The sequence below is a fragment of the Enoplosus armatus genome, chromosome 6 (genome assembly GCF_043641665.1).
Source record: "Enoplosus armatus isolate fEnoArm2 chromosome 6, fEnoArm2.hap1, whole genome shotgun sequence".
NCBI classification, from domain to species: Eukaryota; Metazoa; Chordata; class Actinopteri; order Centrarchiformes; family Enoplosidae; genus Enoplosus; species Enoplosus armatus.
This window is the reverse complement of record NC_092185.1, coordinates 11234280-11248247: the sequence shown is the minus strand read 5'-3', so window position 1 is coordinate 11248247 and position 13968 is coordinate 11234280. Positions and strand designations below refer to the sequence as shown.

At 42.1% G+C, this 13968-nt stretch overlaps 1 protein-coding gene across 1 annotated transcript; it reads right to left on the bottom strand.

The window, feature by feature from the left end:
• Positions 1-1261: 1261 nt before the first annotated feature.
• tbc1d2b (TBC1 domain family, member 2B) lies at positions 1262-13902 on the bottom strand. Its single transcript, XM_070907432.1, has 13 exons — positions 13561-13902; positions 12649-12799; positions 10601-10775; positions 8416-8573; positions 7850-8103; positions 5643-6068; positions 5400-5510; positions 4993-5189; positions 3835-4329; positions 3624-3741; positions 3164-3349; positions 2091-2212; positions 1262-1457 (listed from the first exon to the last, which is right to left on the bottom strand). Exons 1-13 carry the CDS (start codon positions 13900-13902, stop codon positions 1262-1264), a joined length of 2931 nt encoding a protein of 976 aa, XP_070763533.1.
• Between the last annotated feature and the right edge of the window lie 66 nt (positions 13903-13968).

Below are 13968 nucleotides of genomic sequence, written 5' to 3'. Positions count from 1 at the left end.
CAACTACTGTTTGGGAAAAAAATCAAAATTACTAAAATAAAACAAAACATTACACTTAAGAGCAGTGCTCCCAGGCAGGGCTATTTCTAGGCTAATATCTTAATACACAGACTTCGGGAATAGTTATGATAAAATCAGTCAGATAATGAGGGCATTTGTTGGGATCCACTGACATGTTTTGAAGTCAACGCCAATTTCAAATAGTCTCCTTACCAATGGCCTTGTTTTTAGTTTAAGTACAAATGTAGGTGCAAAACAGTTTGAGCTTCTCAAACAGGTCTTTGGAAAAATGTAAGTGGTACTTAAGTATAGAGATAATTACAACAAGAGTAATACTCGTAGAAGAAGATTTGCCAAATATGGACAGATAAACTGGAATGACCAATAAAAAGACAACACTGGCTGGTATGATGGCTCAGTTGGAGTCTCTAATTATTTGATCTGAATCCTGAGATTTAAAAAGAAATACGAGCATAGTCTTCCTCCAAATGTTCCACATGCTGTTCATGCAAGCGGTAATACATGGGAAGATTTTGTTTTTGATCGTGGGTTTGGTGGTAAATCATTTGTATTCATTTTGAACCACAAACACCCCTAAAGGCTGGAATGATATGTACAATTTTGGAATGAAGTAATGATCAGAAGGCTCTCAGACTCAAAGTTTAAGTTTCAGCAGAGTTTGAATTTCAGCATAAGTGATTCAAGTGCATCACGAGACACAGGGATCAAACACAAAAGATGTGCTGTTGAGTGGCAATGTGGAAAATACATATATAAAAAAAGATTTAGATAAACAATTTAAAGACATTTCTGAAGGGAACTGGGGGCAGAGAAAGCAAAATCAAACAATCGGAATCCGGATATAAAAGTAAAATACAATCATTCCTTCAAAAGGCATAAAATCGCCAACTATTAAAAGATCACAGCCATGTGTTTAAAAATACTGATTTGGACTGCAAGAGTGTAGCTTGGCATTGAAGGCTGAAGGGTCGTGGACAATGCGTGCTGTTTTGGCTGTCACATAAAAACACAAGCATACAACAAATAAGACGTTTACAAAAAGAAAATGGCAGGAATACTGATAGAAAGCCCATTCGGCCTGTAATGTGTTGTCTTTTCATGCGATTTCACTGAAAATATATAGCAATGGTCCGCCTCTGGAGACCAACTCCCTTTTTTCAACTTCTACACGTCACTGGTGTGAGGAGATGATCTCTTTGTCTTCATACTTAAGCCACAAGGCCAGGAAACAAGCTTAAGGTCAGTTATCCTCCTCGTCATCGCTGACGAAGCTCCGTCTATCCTGACTCGTCTCCCTCTCCCTGAGGAAGGTCTGTCTGATGGCCTCCAGCTCTGTCAGCTCAAGACGGACTTTCTCCAGGTGGAAGGAGCGGCGGTTCTGGATTTGCCGCATGGGGAACGGGTTCATGTCCCCAAAAGCGATGTTCATCAGCTTCCTGGATAAAAAGAAGCGGAAAAGGACACAGTTCTTATAGTAAGATTAAGATTAAGATAGACTTTATTTATCCCAAAGCGGGGAAATTTACAAGTCACAGCAGCAAAGACAGAAAGGTGCAGAAACACACAGCAGACAAGCACTGTGTCAATAAAAGCCAGAAGTATTTTTTTTTTAAACAATATACATATATATATATACACATATAATATACATATTAAATACAGATATAAAAAATATGGGGAACAAAATAAATATATACCCTATAGTATCAGTCTGGAATGGCTTTCTATTGTTCTGCATGCTTCTTGCTGTGCAGATGTACTGAATTTGACTTCCTGTTGTCCCTGTTGTGTATATTTGTTTGAAGTTACTATGTGTATTCTTTATGAATGCCTTCCAGAGTCATTGATCAGTGAATGAACTGGCCTACTGATATATGAATGGTCATTACTGATCAGCTTTAATGCTTTAATGTCTACAGATGCAAAACGCATAGTATGTTTGTTTGTTTGTTTGTTTGTATACAGCAGTCACACAGACACCATCAGCTATTCCAAGGTTAATTATTGCTCACAAATGTCACGCTTCAACACTTCACAGCAAATACGAAAACAAGTTGCAGTTACTGTACCTGGAATCCAGGATTGTGCGCGTGAAGTATCTAAGATATTTGAAGATGGTCGTGGAATCCTGCAACTTCAAAAACTCTTCCTCTTTGTGTTTGAAGAGAGCGAGGGCGAAGCGAAATATGATCTGCGGAGGAAAATGATCAAAGCCGTGAAATCTGCCCTGTGACTTTCCCTTTGTGACCATTTACCATAACACATCATCCTGAAGGCCGACTGGAGGCAGTATTTATATTACTTTTAGAGGAATGTGTGAAAAATTTCCTCTGAAAACACAGTTCAGTATAACCCCTACTATCTTGTTATGAGCCAAAAGTTACAGAGTTAAAAGCTGATGCCACCAGCCACAGAACTAGAGAACTAAACTAATTGTATGTGAAAGTAGTCGCTCATAGTTCTGTTGTGTCCACAGCTTGTTTCCACTGCCCCCAAGTGGCTAAAAATCAGTTATTGCAGGTTTAATGCTGCATTTTGTTTTTGGTAACTTGGGAGACAGAGCTAAAAATATAGTGCTGATATATTATCACTTAACAGTAGTTTTGGCTAACATGTTGGCTATTACACATCCAGCAGACACGTAGCCACATTAGCATTCATTTGGAGTCATCTTTGTGTCCAACTGGCAAATGTAAGTCCAATACTAACACTACTTTTTGGTTGTGTTTTGGTCTCCTGAAAAAAATCTCTTAGGTCTTTAGCTTGCTGGGTGTTTGACTTTCTTCAATAGACTTTGTATGTCTGCCATTTGGTGCTGTGCAGGTAGCATATGATGACTTTATCAGAGATTTTTTTTCTGAAAACAGCTGCCCACTGCTGCTGGAAATGAGTTTTATGAAAATGTCATGTGGGTTAGGCTGGAGACACAGTGGGTTCATGTGTCAAACCAAAAAACTAGCGCTTGTGGGGGCTTGTCAACAGAAAACTAATCAAACATACATTTGCAGAGGAAGGCAAATTAAACTCAGCCACTGAATGGCTACATTACAGTTTTCAAAAGGTCTCCTTATCTCATTTTCTAGTCTCTGCGAGCATGTCCAGACGTCATTCTGTGTGAGATTAGAGGATCACCGCCTCTTACCTTTGGACCTTCGTACAGGAAGGCATCCCAGATCTTGAATAGGATGTCGCTCACCACACTGTCCACAAACACAACCAGGAACCAGTTGAAAGTGATGAGGGAGAAGTCCACCTTGTACTGCTCAAAGTGGGCATGAAGCCGAGGTAGCTTCTCACTCATCAGGTCCTTGAACACACGCTGGTCAACCTGCACCGACACAACCAACGTATATTTATATTATATTATTATATTGCTAACAGAGATCTTTCGTTTTTACAGCAGGAGAGAATGTGGGATCAAATCCAGGAGAGAAAAAGAAAGCAAATAGTGCTGATTACTGTGCTGCATTCCTTCTATGATCAGTCATGAGCAGCAGCCTCAGTCACATGAAACACCACAGAAACCTGTAAGCTCTGGTAAGGAACCAGTATCTTGTCGCTGTGTCTTCCAGTGCTGGAATATAACCTTTGAGCTTGTTTACCTGTGAGCCAAGAAGAGTCTTGGTGTAATAGTCTCTTGGCATGAAGACCTCCACAATGGCTATAAGGCTCCAGAAGGCATCCTCTTGGTCCAGATAGAGCAAGGCAATAGCTGCCAGCCTGAAAAAAACCACACGCAATGAAAATGAATGGTTACCAGGCATAAAAAGGAGTGAAAAGGGAAAAGGAGAGAAACCAGAATCCCTCCTGTACCTGTTTAGTCCCTGGCAGTAGCCGATATCTGGATTCCTCCAGGAGAAAGCCACCAGGACGTTCCTGAGTTTCTGGATGCCGCCTGCACTCGGGGAGGAATAGTGCTTGTTGTTGGGCAAAGTACGCAGTAAGTCCAGCTCGATCTGCTTCGAGGCCGGGTTGGGCTTCTCCCGGGCCACATTTAGTAAGGTCTCATAATAGTCGGGCGCCAATTGGTCCCGAAACTTCTTGACATGGAAGGAGACACACCAGCGCCACACCTTGGACCGGTGCTCATGGGGCACACCGCTGCGAATCAGGGCTTTGAGCTCAGGGGCGCGCACCAAGTCTCTGTTCATGGTGCTGGCCAGATAGTTCTCCCACTTCACCCCGACGGACACCTCCTGATCTGTCATGGATAGGGACTTCAGCTCCAGAGCTCTCACCTTCGCGACCAGCTTCTCCTCCTCTTCCTCCTCCTCAGGGACCGTCTTGAAGCCAAACACGTCATACTCACTAAATTAAATCAATCAAGGAAGAGAGAAAATTGAGAAAAAATTATCAATCAGCGACGTTCAAATCATTCCAAAAGTTATTAACATTTTTCGGGGTTCCAACATTTGCTCAGACTGCCTGCAGTTCTACGTGACTTTGATTGACTGAATTTCTAACGACACATTTCAGTGAGCCCCAAAGGACAGGCCTGAGCTTGCAGAAGTCAGAGCAACAGCAACCGAAATACAAATTAGCATAGCTAGTTTTTCCAGTCAAGACAAATCGAGAGCAGTTGTTAATCAAAGTAAAATAGGTCTGGTAACTACGTTGCATTTGGGTCTATTAAGGCTGTTGAGGCAACACCAGTATCTCTTTCTCTCCTGCAATGGATTTTCCCTCAATTTCTTGTAGAATTTTGTTAAAAAAAGGCATCGTCTATAAAGAACTACAGGCCTACGATACTACTGATACTGACACTTCTATTTAACTACACTGTAGCTGTGGTTGAAACTTCTCATTGGTACAGGATGTGATATTGTCTATATTTGGCTATTTAACATTGCTAAACTGGTATAAATGTTAAAAAGATGAGTAATTGTTTAAAGTTGCTTTTACAAGATACTTTTCAATATGAGCAAAACTTAAAAACATCTATTCATAAAGGCTTTTTGACATAGTCCATACCTGACAGTATTTGGTTTAAAGATGGGGTGTTCTTGCTGGTCAGGGCTCTCTGCCTGCAGTGCGTCCTCTAATAATCTGGAAATGACTTCGCGGGCTGGGCTCTGCTCTGAAGACGAACACACCGGGGTTTTCACTTCTTGAAGCAGCACCAGATACTTACTCTCCACCTGACACAACTTGGCCTCCAGGGCCGTATACTGCAGCAAAGATAACAGAGAAACATAAACATTATCAGCAGAACTGACAACAGCTAGATCATAGTTTGTTATTCATTGTTCCTACTTGGCATTTTTAGGTTTAGGGGGCACCAGCTAAGGTCAATACTGGACTTCCCCTCAAAGCTACTCAGACTTCCTGTTTCTATTAACAGAGTAATGCACCATTAACCGACAAACACAAGATAGTACCTTTGCTTCTAAAGCCTTTTCTCTACTCTCTGAATTTCTGCGTAATACTGTCAGCTCCAGGATCTCTTTGTTCAGGAACTTGTTCTGGGATTTGTAGCCTTGAAGACTGTCCTGAAATTACAGAAACATGTTTTCAGTTAATCAGAGTACGAATTCAATCAGAAGAAACGCTTCCAGTTTTCACATGTGCAGCTTTATCATCTCCATCAACTACATATGTGGTTTAAGTGTTTCCCTCTGCACCTTGAGGATGTCCAGCTCCTGATCTTTGTTGTGGGGTGGTGAGCCGGCATCATTTGGATTGCCGCTCTGCTCGGAGCTCTGCTGTGATAGCTTGATGATGACTTCATCCTTGGCCTGGATGGTCTCCATCAGCATCCCCAGCTGGTCGTTCATCTCCCCCACCTTTATTTTCAGGCCCTTCAGCTCTTGTTGCAGACTGTCCTTCTCCAAGGCGAGACGCTCCATGTGGCCACACAGGGACTGGATCTGTCCCTCTCTTTCCTGAAGCAGGTTCTCCAGCTGGGCGATCTCCTCCTGGGTTACTGCTGAACCCGGAGTCTGGTCTGAAGCCGCAGCAGATGGATCTGAGGCTGCGTCTGGAAGGCGCACCGGCTGCCTATCACACTGGGAGGTTCTCAGAGTCTGCTGCAGAAGTCTCACCAGCTCCTGGTTCAGAAAAGAGGAAGTTTTGGTCAACACATGGTCTTTCAGGTTCAGTATCATGCCTTAAAATGTAGTCGCCGGGTTCACAGAAAACAGTGACATACATTTCATAATTTCTTACACCTAACACCGCTGGGTGCAGAAGCATAACAAGCTTAGAGTAAAGTAAATAATGAAGTGTAAGATTCTTTTTATGTTAAGTTGTATAATATGATTTTATTTTCTATAACTAATAACAATAGTCTCGTTTTAGAATACACTTTTATCATTTTATTAGTTATTTTACATCAAATCCAACTATAAAACTACTTACACAAGGAAATAAATCTCAAATTTTATGACAATATTATATATGTTGTATGTTATATTTGCCCTTCTAACAAACACCTCTGACTGAGTACACTAGTCAGGGTTTCCCTCAGTGTTTTACAGCAGAGTTGGGCGACCTAACATCGTAACAATTTTTTATGAAATGTTCACATTTTAAAATTATACTTCATAGAAAAAAACATCATCAGGCAACATTTCACACTGCAAAAACCATTGTATTTAGTGTGTTTAGGCCGTTCTGTAGAAACTACACTGCATGCATCAGGATCTGGGCGGCTTCCCCCCTTGGCTAAATCATTTCCTGGTAGAAACTTTGCCAGTTCACACTGTTTGAGAGAGGCCACAGTCATATTGACCTAAGCAGCAACGTGTAACACAACCACCACTGTGCCCAGATAACCAATTTCATGTGATTACAGAGCATGAAATTCAATAACAAACGTTTACCGTTCTATCTTGCATTGAGAAAATGTGCAAATACGTGGCTCACCCATTTGCACTGATGTGGGACATGTGCACTCACACAAACACACCCACATGCACATAATACACAGATGCAGACACGGTAACTATGCCATACAATCAAACATACTGTTTTCATTGGCAACTATTTTCTAAGAAAAGGTAGATCATGCTGAACACTGTCCACAATAAAAAAATATCTTCCTTTGAAATTTGGATAAACTTTAACCCTTTAATATATATATGTGATAATGTGACTTACAAATTCAGTCTAGGCCAAACATTACCTGGAGGACATAAATCAATAATATTAACAATACAATGTCAGCTTCAGTCCACTTGACTAGAACAGTGCCAGGAATGACAGAATATTTCCAACAACAATTACAGCCAGCTGACTCAGTTACTCAGAGTTACTCAGTTTGAGCTGGAAGTAAGCCACTTGACAGGGGAAGCACACACACATACATTATACATCCATCAGACCAATCGGCTGGTCTCAAAACACTAAAACAAGAACAGAGAGAACGGCACAGCTGTGATTGTTGTTAGGAGAACTGCTGTTTCCTTGTTTCTTACTTAAGCATGACTAATCATTGGCTGTCTTCCTGTATTAGTGAGAGCGTCAGAATTACACCAAACCGCTCAGGCAGACGCCACAACCTCAGGCTTGTGCTGAATTAACTAAAATGACATGATAGTAAAAGCACTCCACTCAGCTTGACATTTCCCCTAATGTGGATAATTCACACATTATGAAGGCAATCCTGGTGAAAACCATCAAGTCTTTGCTACATTTACTTTGAGACATTACACTTACTGTAAACAAGACCACTGGTAAGATGACTAACAGACTGGATGGACAGGAGAGCTTTACATCACCAAACAGGGAAAAAATGATCTCTCTGGAAACAACTCTCCCCCAGAATGTTTTCATGTGATCCATATAGGTGCTATCACATTGGGTGAAATACTGAGTGAGATAACTGTACCTTCTGACTGGCCAGCTCTTCTCTGAGTTTGGTCTGTTCCTGCTGCATGCGGTTTAGCTCCTCTTGTTGGCTCTGGAGGCGAAGCTGCAGCTCCAAAGGTTTGCTGCCGTTATACTCCACTGGGGAGCTCTCGGCGCTGCGCATCTCAGTGTTGCGCCCAAACCCCCCAGAGCGCATCATGTCTCGAAGCAAGGGCCTTTTAGGCCGGGATGAGTTGCGCACAAAGTCGAACGTAAACGCTGATCCAAAGGAATCTGAGAGAGAAGAAAATTGCATTACTCTTTGCGGTTTTCATTTTCATTGGCTTGTGATCCCCACCTACAGTTTTAGATTGTACGTGTAGGTAACAGACATGAGCAAAACAATAAGTGATAAAAGTGAATCGGGGGCTGGAGCAGGCCGAAACGGTTTGGAAAAAAAGCATTCTTTGTCCATTTGTCATAGTATTGAGCAAATGAGTTCAGCAATTATAGACAAACAAAACAGTCTTCTCTGCAGAATGTAAGCTGAGTATGAGTATTAAACCCTGGCCAGAGGGGGAATAAGGCAGCAGGGAGTGGACGTACGTCTGTGTGTGTCTGGATGGTGTTTCTGTTCAGGGAAGTCCTTGGGTGGAGCATCCACCAGCTCCCACTCCTCCGCGCTGCTGCTGCTGCCGCCGGTGTAAAACACACTGCGTCTGCTCTCACCTCCTCTGCCCGGCCGCAGATAAGACATGGAGTTCCTGACAGAACAGAAACCAGACAAGAGGGTGAGGAAGACCAAGACTGTGGCGCTTCAGTGTTATGCTGGACATTAAGTGACTGCTACTATATAAGAGCTTTTCAAATCAACAGAGATCAAGGACAAACTGCAGGGAAGCCTGATGCTCTGCTACTTTGTAAATAACATTAGCACAAACAGCCTTTGTTGAGGTTTTTCCCCAACAGGCCATGGGCAACAGAACAACAGCAGTATAAAGGTAAAAAGCAATACACAATATAGCTCTACAATATAACAGGTTACCTTCGATGGGAGAGCATAATTTAAAAAATAAAGTGTCTACGTAAAATAATAATAAGTAATAATATAAATTGAAGGTAAGAAATTATCAGGGCATTCTTGAATCTAAAATTAGCAGGCTCATGTCTAACCATAAGCCTGTACAGACTCGTGCTTTTTATACTCACTGCAAACACATGACTTTTTGTGTGCAGCAGAACGACGTTTCCCCTCGCCTGCACTGGAGGTGTTTCAGTCACGTCTTTCAGTCGTTCACCAAACGTCCATCAGACAGAACAGGCACGCTTAAATCTTAATCAGTGAATCCGTCTACAGCAGCCCCATGAAGGATTCACTCACGCTTCATGAGCATAACTGCGAACCAAAGCATCTTTTCACATCACATTTCTGGTGTGAAGATTCTTGAGCTTCAGCTTCTTCTGCTTCTGATCATGAGTTATAACTGCAGTAACCAACTTACAGATTTACACGGCACAAAACAGCTAGTTACAGATAAGATGTTCTACCGGCCCCTATTTCAGTTAGTATGAATCATTTTGCAATTGTTTGGAGCGAAAAACATCAGCAAACAATGTCGTGGCAATCAGAAAACCTGATGCGGTTTAGAGTCGTGAGATGATGGCAATGAAATACCTGAACACAATATCGGTCTTAATCTTTCGTTCCCAAGAATTCTTTAATGCTTGCAAGCAGGAGTCACAGCATACGTACATAGGAGAGACTGCCAGACAAACTGTTACACCACATATATATATATATATATATATATATATATATATATATATATATATATATATATATACATATACATATATATATATATATATATATATATATATATATATATATATACACTACATCACAAACAAGTCACGAGCTTCACTGCCTCCTGTCATCACCGCACTATCTCGCTTATCAAAGGGGGCAAAAGGCTCTGCTTTGTTGGCTCTATAGTTTGTGATACCTTAAACACACAGTACTCGTCTTTAACACATATCTACACAGACAATACACATGATTACTCTCCCCCCAAATCCAGACTTTACCCCGTCATGAAGTTGTCTTACAGGGTCATGCTATACACACACACACACACACGCGAAAAGTGTAGTACTTTTCCAGTCTTTTCCCTTACATGGTTATACATACGTTTCTCAACGATCACTCTTCTATACATTTCCTCTTACAGTACATGAACATTTTAACACCTCAATTTCCATAACAACAACTAGTTGCTGTGTGTGTTTTTTAACTGGATACACCCGTTGCATTTTAAAATATGAGAAGCTAAATCATCATAAAAAAGGGTAAAACAGACTGCTATGGAGACATGCCGACATGCAGCATCGCAGCTCAAATGCTCAAAGATTCCTATGCACCTTTATAAGTGAACTCTCTTTCCATCTCGAACACAAAGCAAATTCCAAAACATGTCAAATTTTTTAGCATTTCAGTACGTTGCTTCATTTGAATACATGCGTTGTACGGCCCAGAAGAGGAACTGCTGCATACTATGCAACGAGTGAAATATGGATGTTACCATTTCCTCTGCGTCAGTCAACCTGAGGAAGAACTGACGAGGTATTTTCTTTCCTCAATTCTGCTCTAATGGGGCACAAAGCAGACTAACTAGTTGTGCCTGTTTAGCAGGGACTCAAAACAAAGACTTGGAAAGATGCCGTTTCTTTTTAAAAACCGTGGGTATGATATCATCCTACTAGGCTGCAGAAAGCTTTCGTTCAGCCTCACCTGAGTTCTGTACCAATGGTTCTGAGAGAGAAGTTGAGGGAGTTTGTGGAAGCAGCCGAAGGCCCTCTGGCTGACTGGATGCCCACCATTCCCCCGCCATCTGTCTCTGTCTCCATGGCAAAGTCGCTGCGGACCTTCTCCATGCTGTCACTTAGCTTCTCAAAGACACTCGCATCTGAAATAAAACACATTAGAATAACACAATAATAATAATAATAATATCGCATTGCTCATATCACCACTATTGTTTCACAGCTATATGAACTGTTTGTTGAGGAAATGAGATTGTAATGACCCTGAATGGATTGCAGAGTAAAGTGAAGCAATATTTTGAGTTACCCAGAATGCTATTTACAGCATGGCTGCATGTCTGTGGCTTCATGAGCAGCTCTCTGACCATCAGAAAATACAGAATGTAGCATTTCTGAGCCCAACAGGCTAAATATAATTTGTATTTTCAGCTTTGTATGAAATTAGCTGGGAAAGTGTGGGAACGTTGCATAAAGGGCTGAAACAGCTCCACAATTATGTAGTCACATCCAAGAAGGAAGTGACCACAATGTTGTTGTTACACTGCAATTCAGGGATGACAATGATCAGACTCCTTTTGCTCCAATAAAACCTTTGAACTCTTTGAACCTCTCTGTGCCAGCTTTAATTAACAAATTAGTTGATGGCAGAATAACAGCTGAGTGTGCTGTATCTAAACCTTTCTAGTCAGTAGCTATTACATGATAAGTCTAGCACCTTGGTTGCAAAGTTAAGCTTAGCCATGTTAATTGTTCACTGGCCATGCAAAAACATTTACTGTCCTCTTCACAGCCAGAGGGATCATTCCAGTTAAAGGAGACATTACTGAAAGCCTGGCTGATTTCACAGGTCTTTCCTGCACCCACACATTTCATCACAGCTCACTGACAAAAGGGCAAGGACTTCTGAGACAGAAATAACGCATGATATAACATTTTCAACCACTTTTCAATTATTTTAATTTGCTTTTAGGAACAGCTACTCTTCTGCCATCACTATGCGTGTATAGTTAGGTGCACAGTGATGCAGCAAGATAAACACACTCCCACTAAAGGTTGCAGACAGCGGATTGTGAAACCGTGTGCCTCATTACAGAAACTTATGAAGTCTGAAAACTTATCTCAGTTTAGGATGACATTTAGGATTTGTGACAGCCCCTCGGCCTCATCACAAAAACATGTTTCCTAACTGTACTCACTGCTTACAAACCCTCCAGAACTCTCAGATCATCAGATACTGAACTCCTCTTATCTTAGGATAGGAATTTAGCGATTACAAAGCCGTCCTAAAAGAAGAATTTCTTGAGTCAGGAACCCTAAGTTAGCCCGAAATTCAAAATAACTGCCCAAAATGGCAGCACCACCGTTGTTATGGCAATGACAATGAAGATCAACGAAGAACAACATGAACACCGAAATAATATGATTGAAAGACAATAATAATAAACATACACATACACACAACAAGAGCATTTGGTAACAGGAAAACATTAGTCACGTGTATATGATGGCAGGAAAACAAAGAGACCTTCAGCATTTCACTCAGCTAGAACAGTCAAAATAAGTTGAAGAATTAGTGTCACATAATTGTAAGCAACCTTTTAGAGGATATATAAATATATATATCCTGTACTTTATATTGTATTTATTCTGTCGAGTTACTGTGGCAGATGCTTGTGAGAACACTTGAAAACTGCAAGAGAGGTACACACAACAAGATTTATGTTTCTTGGAGTGCATTAAAATAAAACACACCCCCAGATAAAGTAGACTTTCTTTCTCACCCTTTGTTGATTTCTCATTTAATCATTGCTTGACACAGCCCTGCCCACATGCTCCTTCTGTAGGAAACTTGGGAACCTGGCAACAAAATAACTCCACTTGTGTTTGTAGCACTTGTGCCAACATTAATCCGTCAGATACAGGTGTTTACTTTCAGCTGGTGCCTGGATATGATGGAACAGAGCAGTGAAAATGAGTGTCTGCACTGTACATGTATGTGTGTGTGTGCCTGCCTACCATTGTCTTTGCCTACAAGGCCGGTGGGAGGGTAGGCCAGGGTCGGGGAACTCCAGCTGTCTCTCTGGCCGGAGCCTCGTGTGTTGCTGTACTCCCAACGTTTCTGCTGTAACTGCTGGAGCCAATAATGCATCACCTGCCTGCTGGGGGCCTGGAAACACAAACGCACACACACAAACAAGGTTGCTCCCAAGAGATCAAAGGTTAAAAGACCCAGACATCAACATTACTTGAATGACACCTTGGCTAAGAAAAAAAACAACAGCTGTGGAATTAAATAAAACATATAAAACAGTCCAAGAGCGCTTTAAGTAGCAGGTTACTGTCATGTGAATGAGCACAGACGCTGGTTTCAGTCTCAGTTCCAGCCTCGGGCCGCGCAAGCTGTTTGGTTTTAACTATTCCCACCATCTGCTGAAATCGATGCAGACTCGGGCGGTCAGAAAGGCTGAGTGAAACCACAGGCACCTGTCTTGGCACTGAACCCGTCACAGTCACATGGCAGCAAAGAAGACCAAGAGAGCACCATCACATGAGATGCTGTGACCCTTCGCAAAGCAGAGTATGTCATGAGGGCAGATGAGCAAATCAGAGTCTAAAATTATCTCTGCATGTAAACAGTGGACTGACTGAGTGTTTGAGGCAATCAGCTGAATAATGTGCTGAGTAAGTGCTTGTCTGGCAAACACGATCCACGTGGATAGCCAATTTAATTATTTTTTTCAGCCAGCTTTTCTTAGAAAGTTGTCAAATCACAGCCCCTGTCAGCAGAAATGTTTGACAACGAGCAAAGCTGAGCATAAATCTGTCAAGTGAGAATGGGTGTGTCTGCCTGTCCACAATGAGAAAGGAAGTGACAAATGACAGCAAAGGGTCGCAAAGCAGAGCCACACATGCCGAAAAGTTTCTTACCTTCAGGAGAAACTCCTTCCCGTCCGTGCGGATCTCAAACTGACCCTCTTCCCCCTCCGCGTCGTAGCTGAAGCACGCATCGCCTATTTCGATGTGCCCGAGTGGCAAGGCATCTTGGGGAGTCTTGAAGTAATACAAGTAACATTTCCTCGGATCATACACGAACCATCTCGGCTTGTACCCCCTCAGTGGCCCCTTGCCGGACAGTTTGTTCAAGTAGCCGCACAGCTTGCAGGCCTGCTCCTTCGCGCCCTCGACCTCGGCCACATCCACAGACCTGAAGGCCACACTGCGGGGAGCTGTGCAGGAGTTTGCTTCGCCGCCATCCTCCTCTTCGTGCATCTTTCCTCGAAGTTTCTTCTTCGTGCGGCGCAGCGGATGCCCACTCCTGTTTCCATCCGCATGACT

Excerpts from the sequence above, each read along its gene's own strand:
- tbc1d2b (XM_070907432.1), bottom strand. The coding sequence starts at position 13,902 with ATGCACGAAGAGGAGGATGGCGGCGAAGCAAACTCCTGCACAGCTCCC. Across the intron at positions 8,574-10,600 it reads ACCATTGGTACAGAACTCAG|GAACTCCATGTCTTATCTGC; the intron begins GTGAGGCTGAAC and ends CTGTTCTGTCAG. Across the intron at positions 5,190-5,399 it reads AAAAGGCTTTAGAAGCAAAG|TATACGGCCCTGGAGGCCAA; the intron begins GTACTATCTTGT and ends TCTTTGCTGCAG.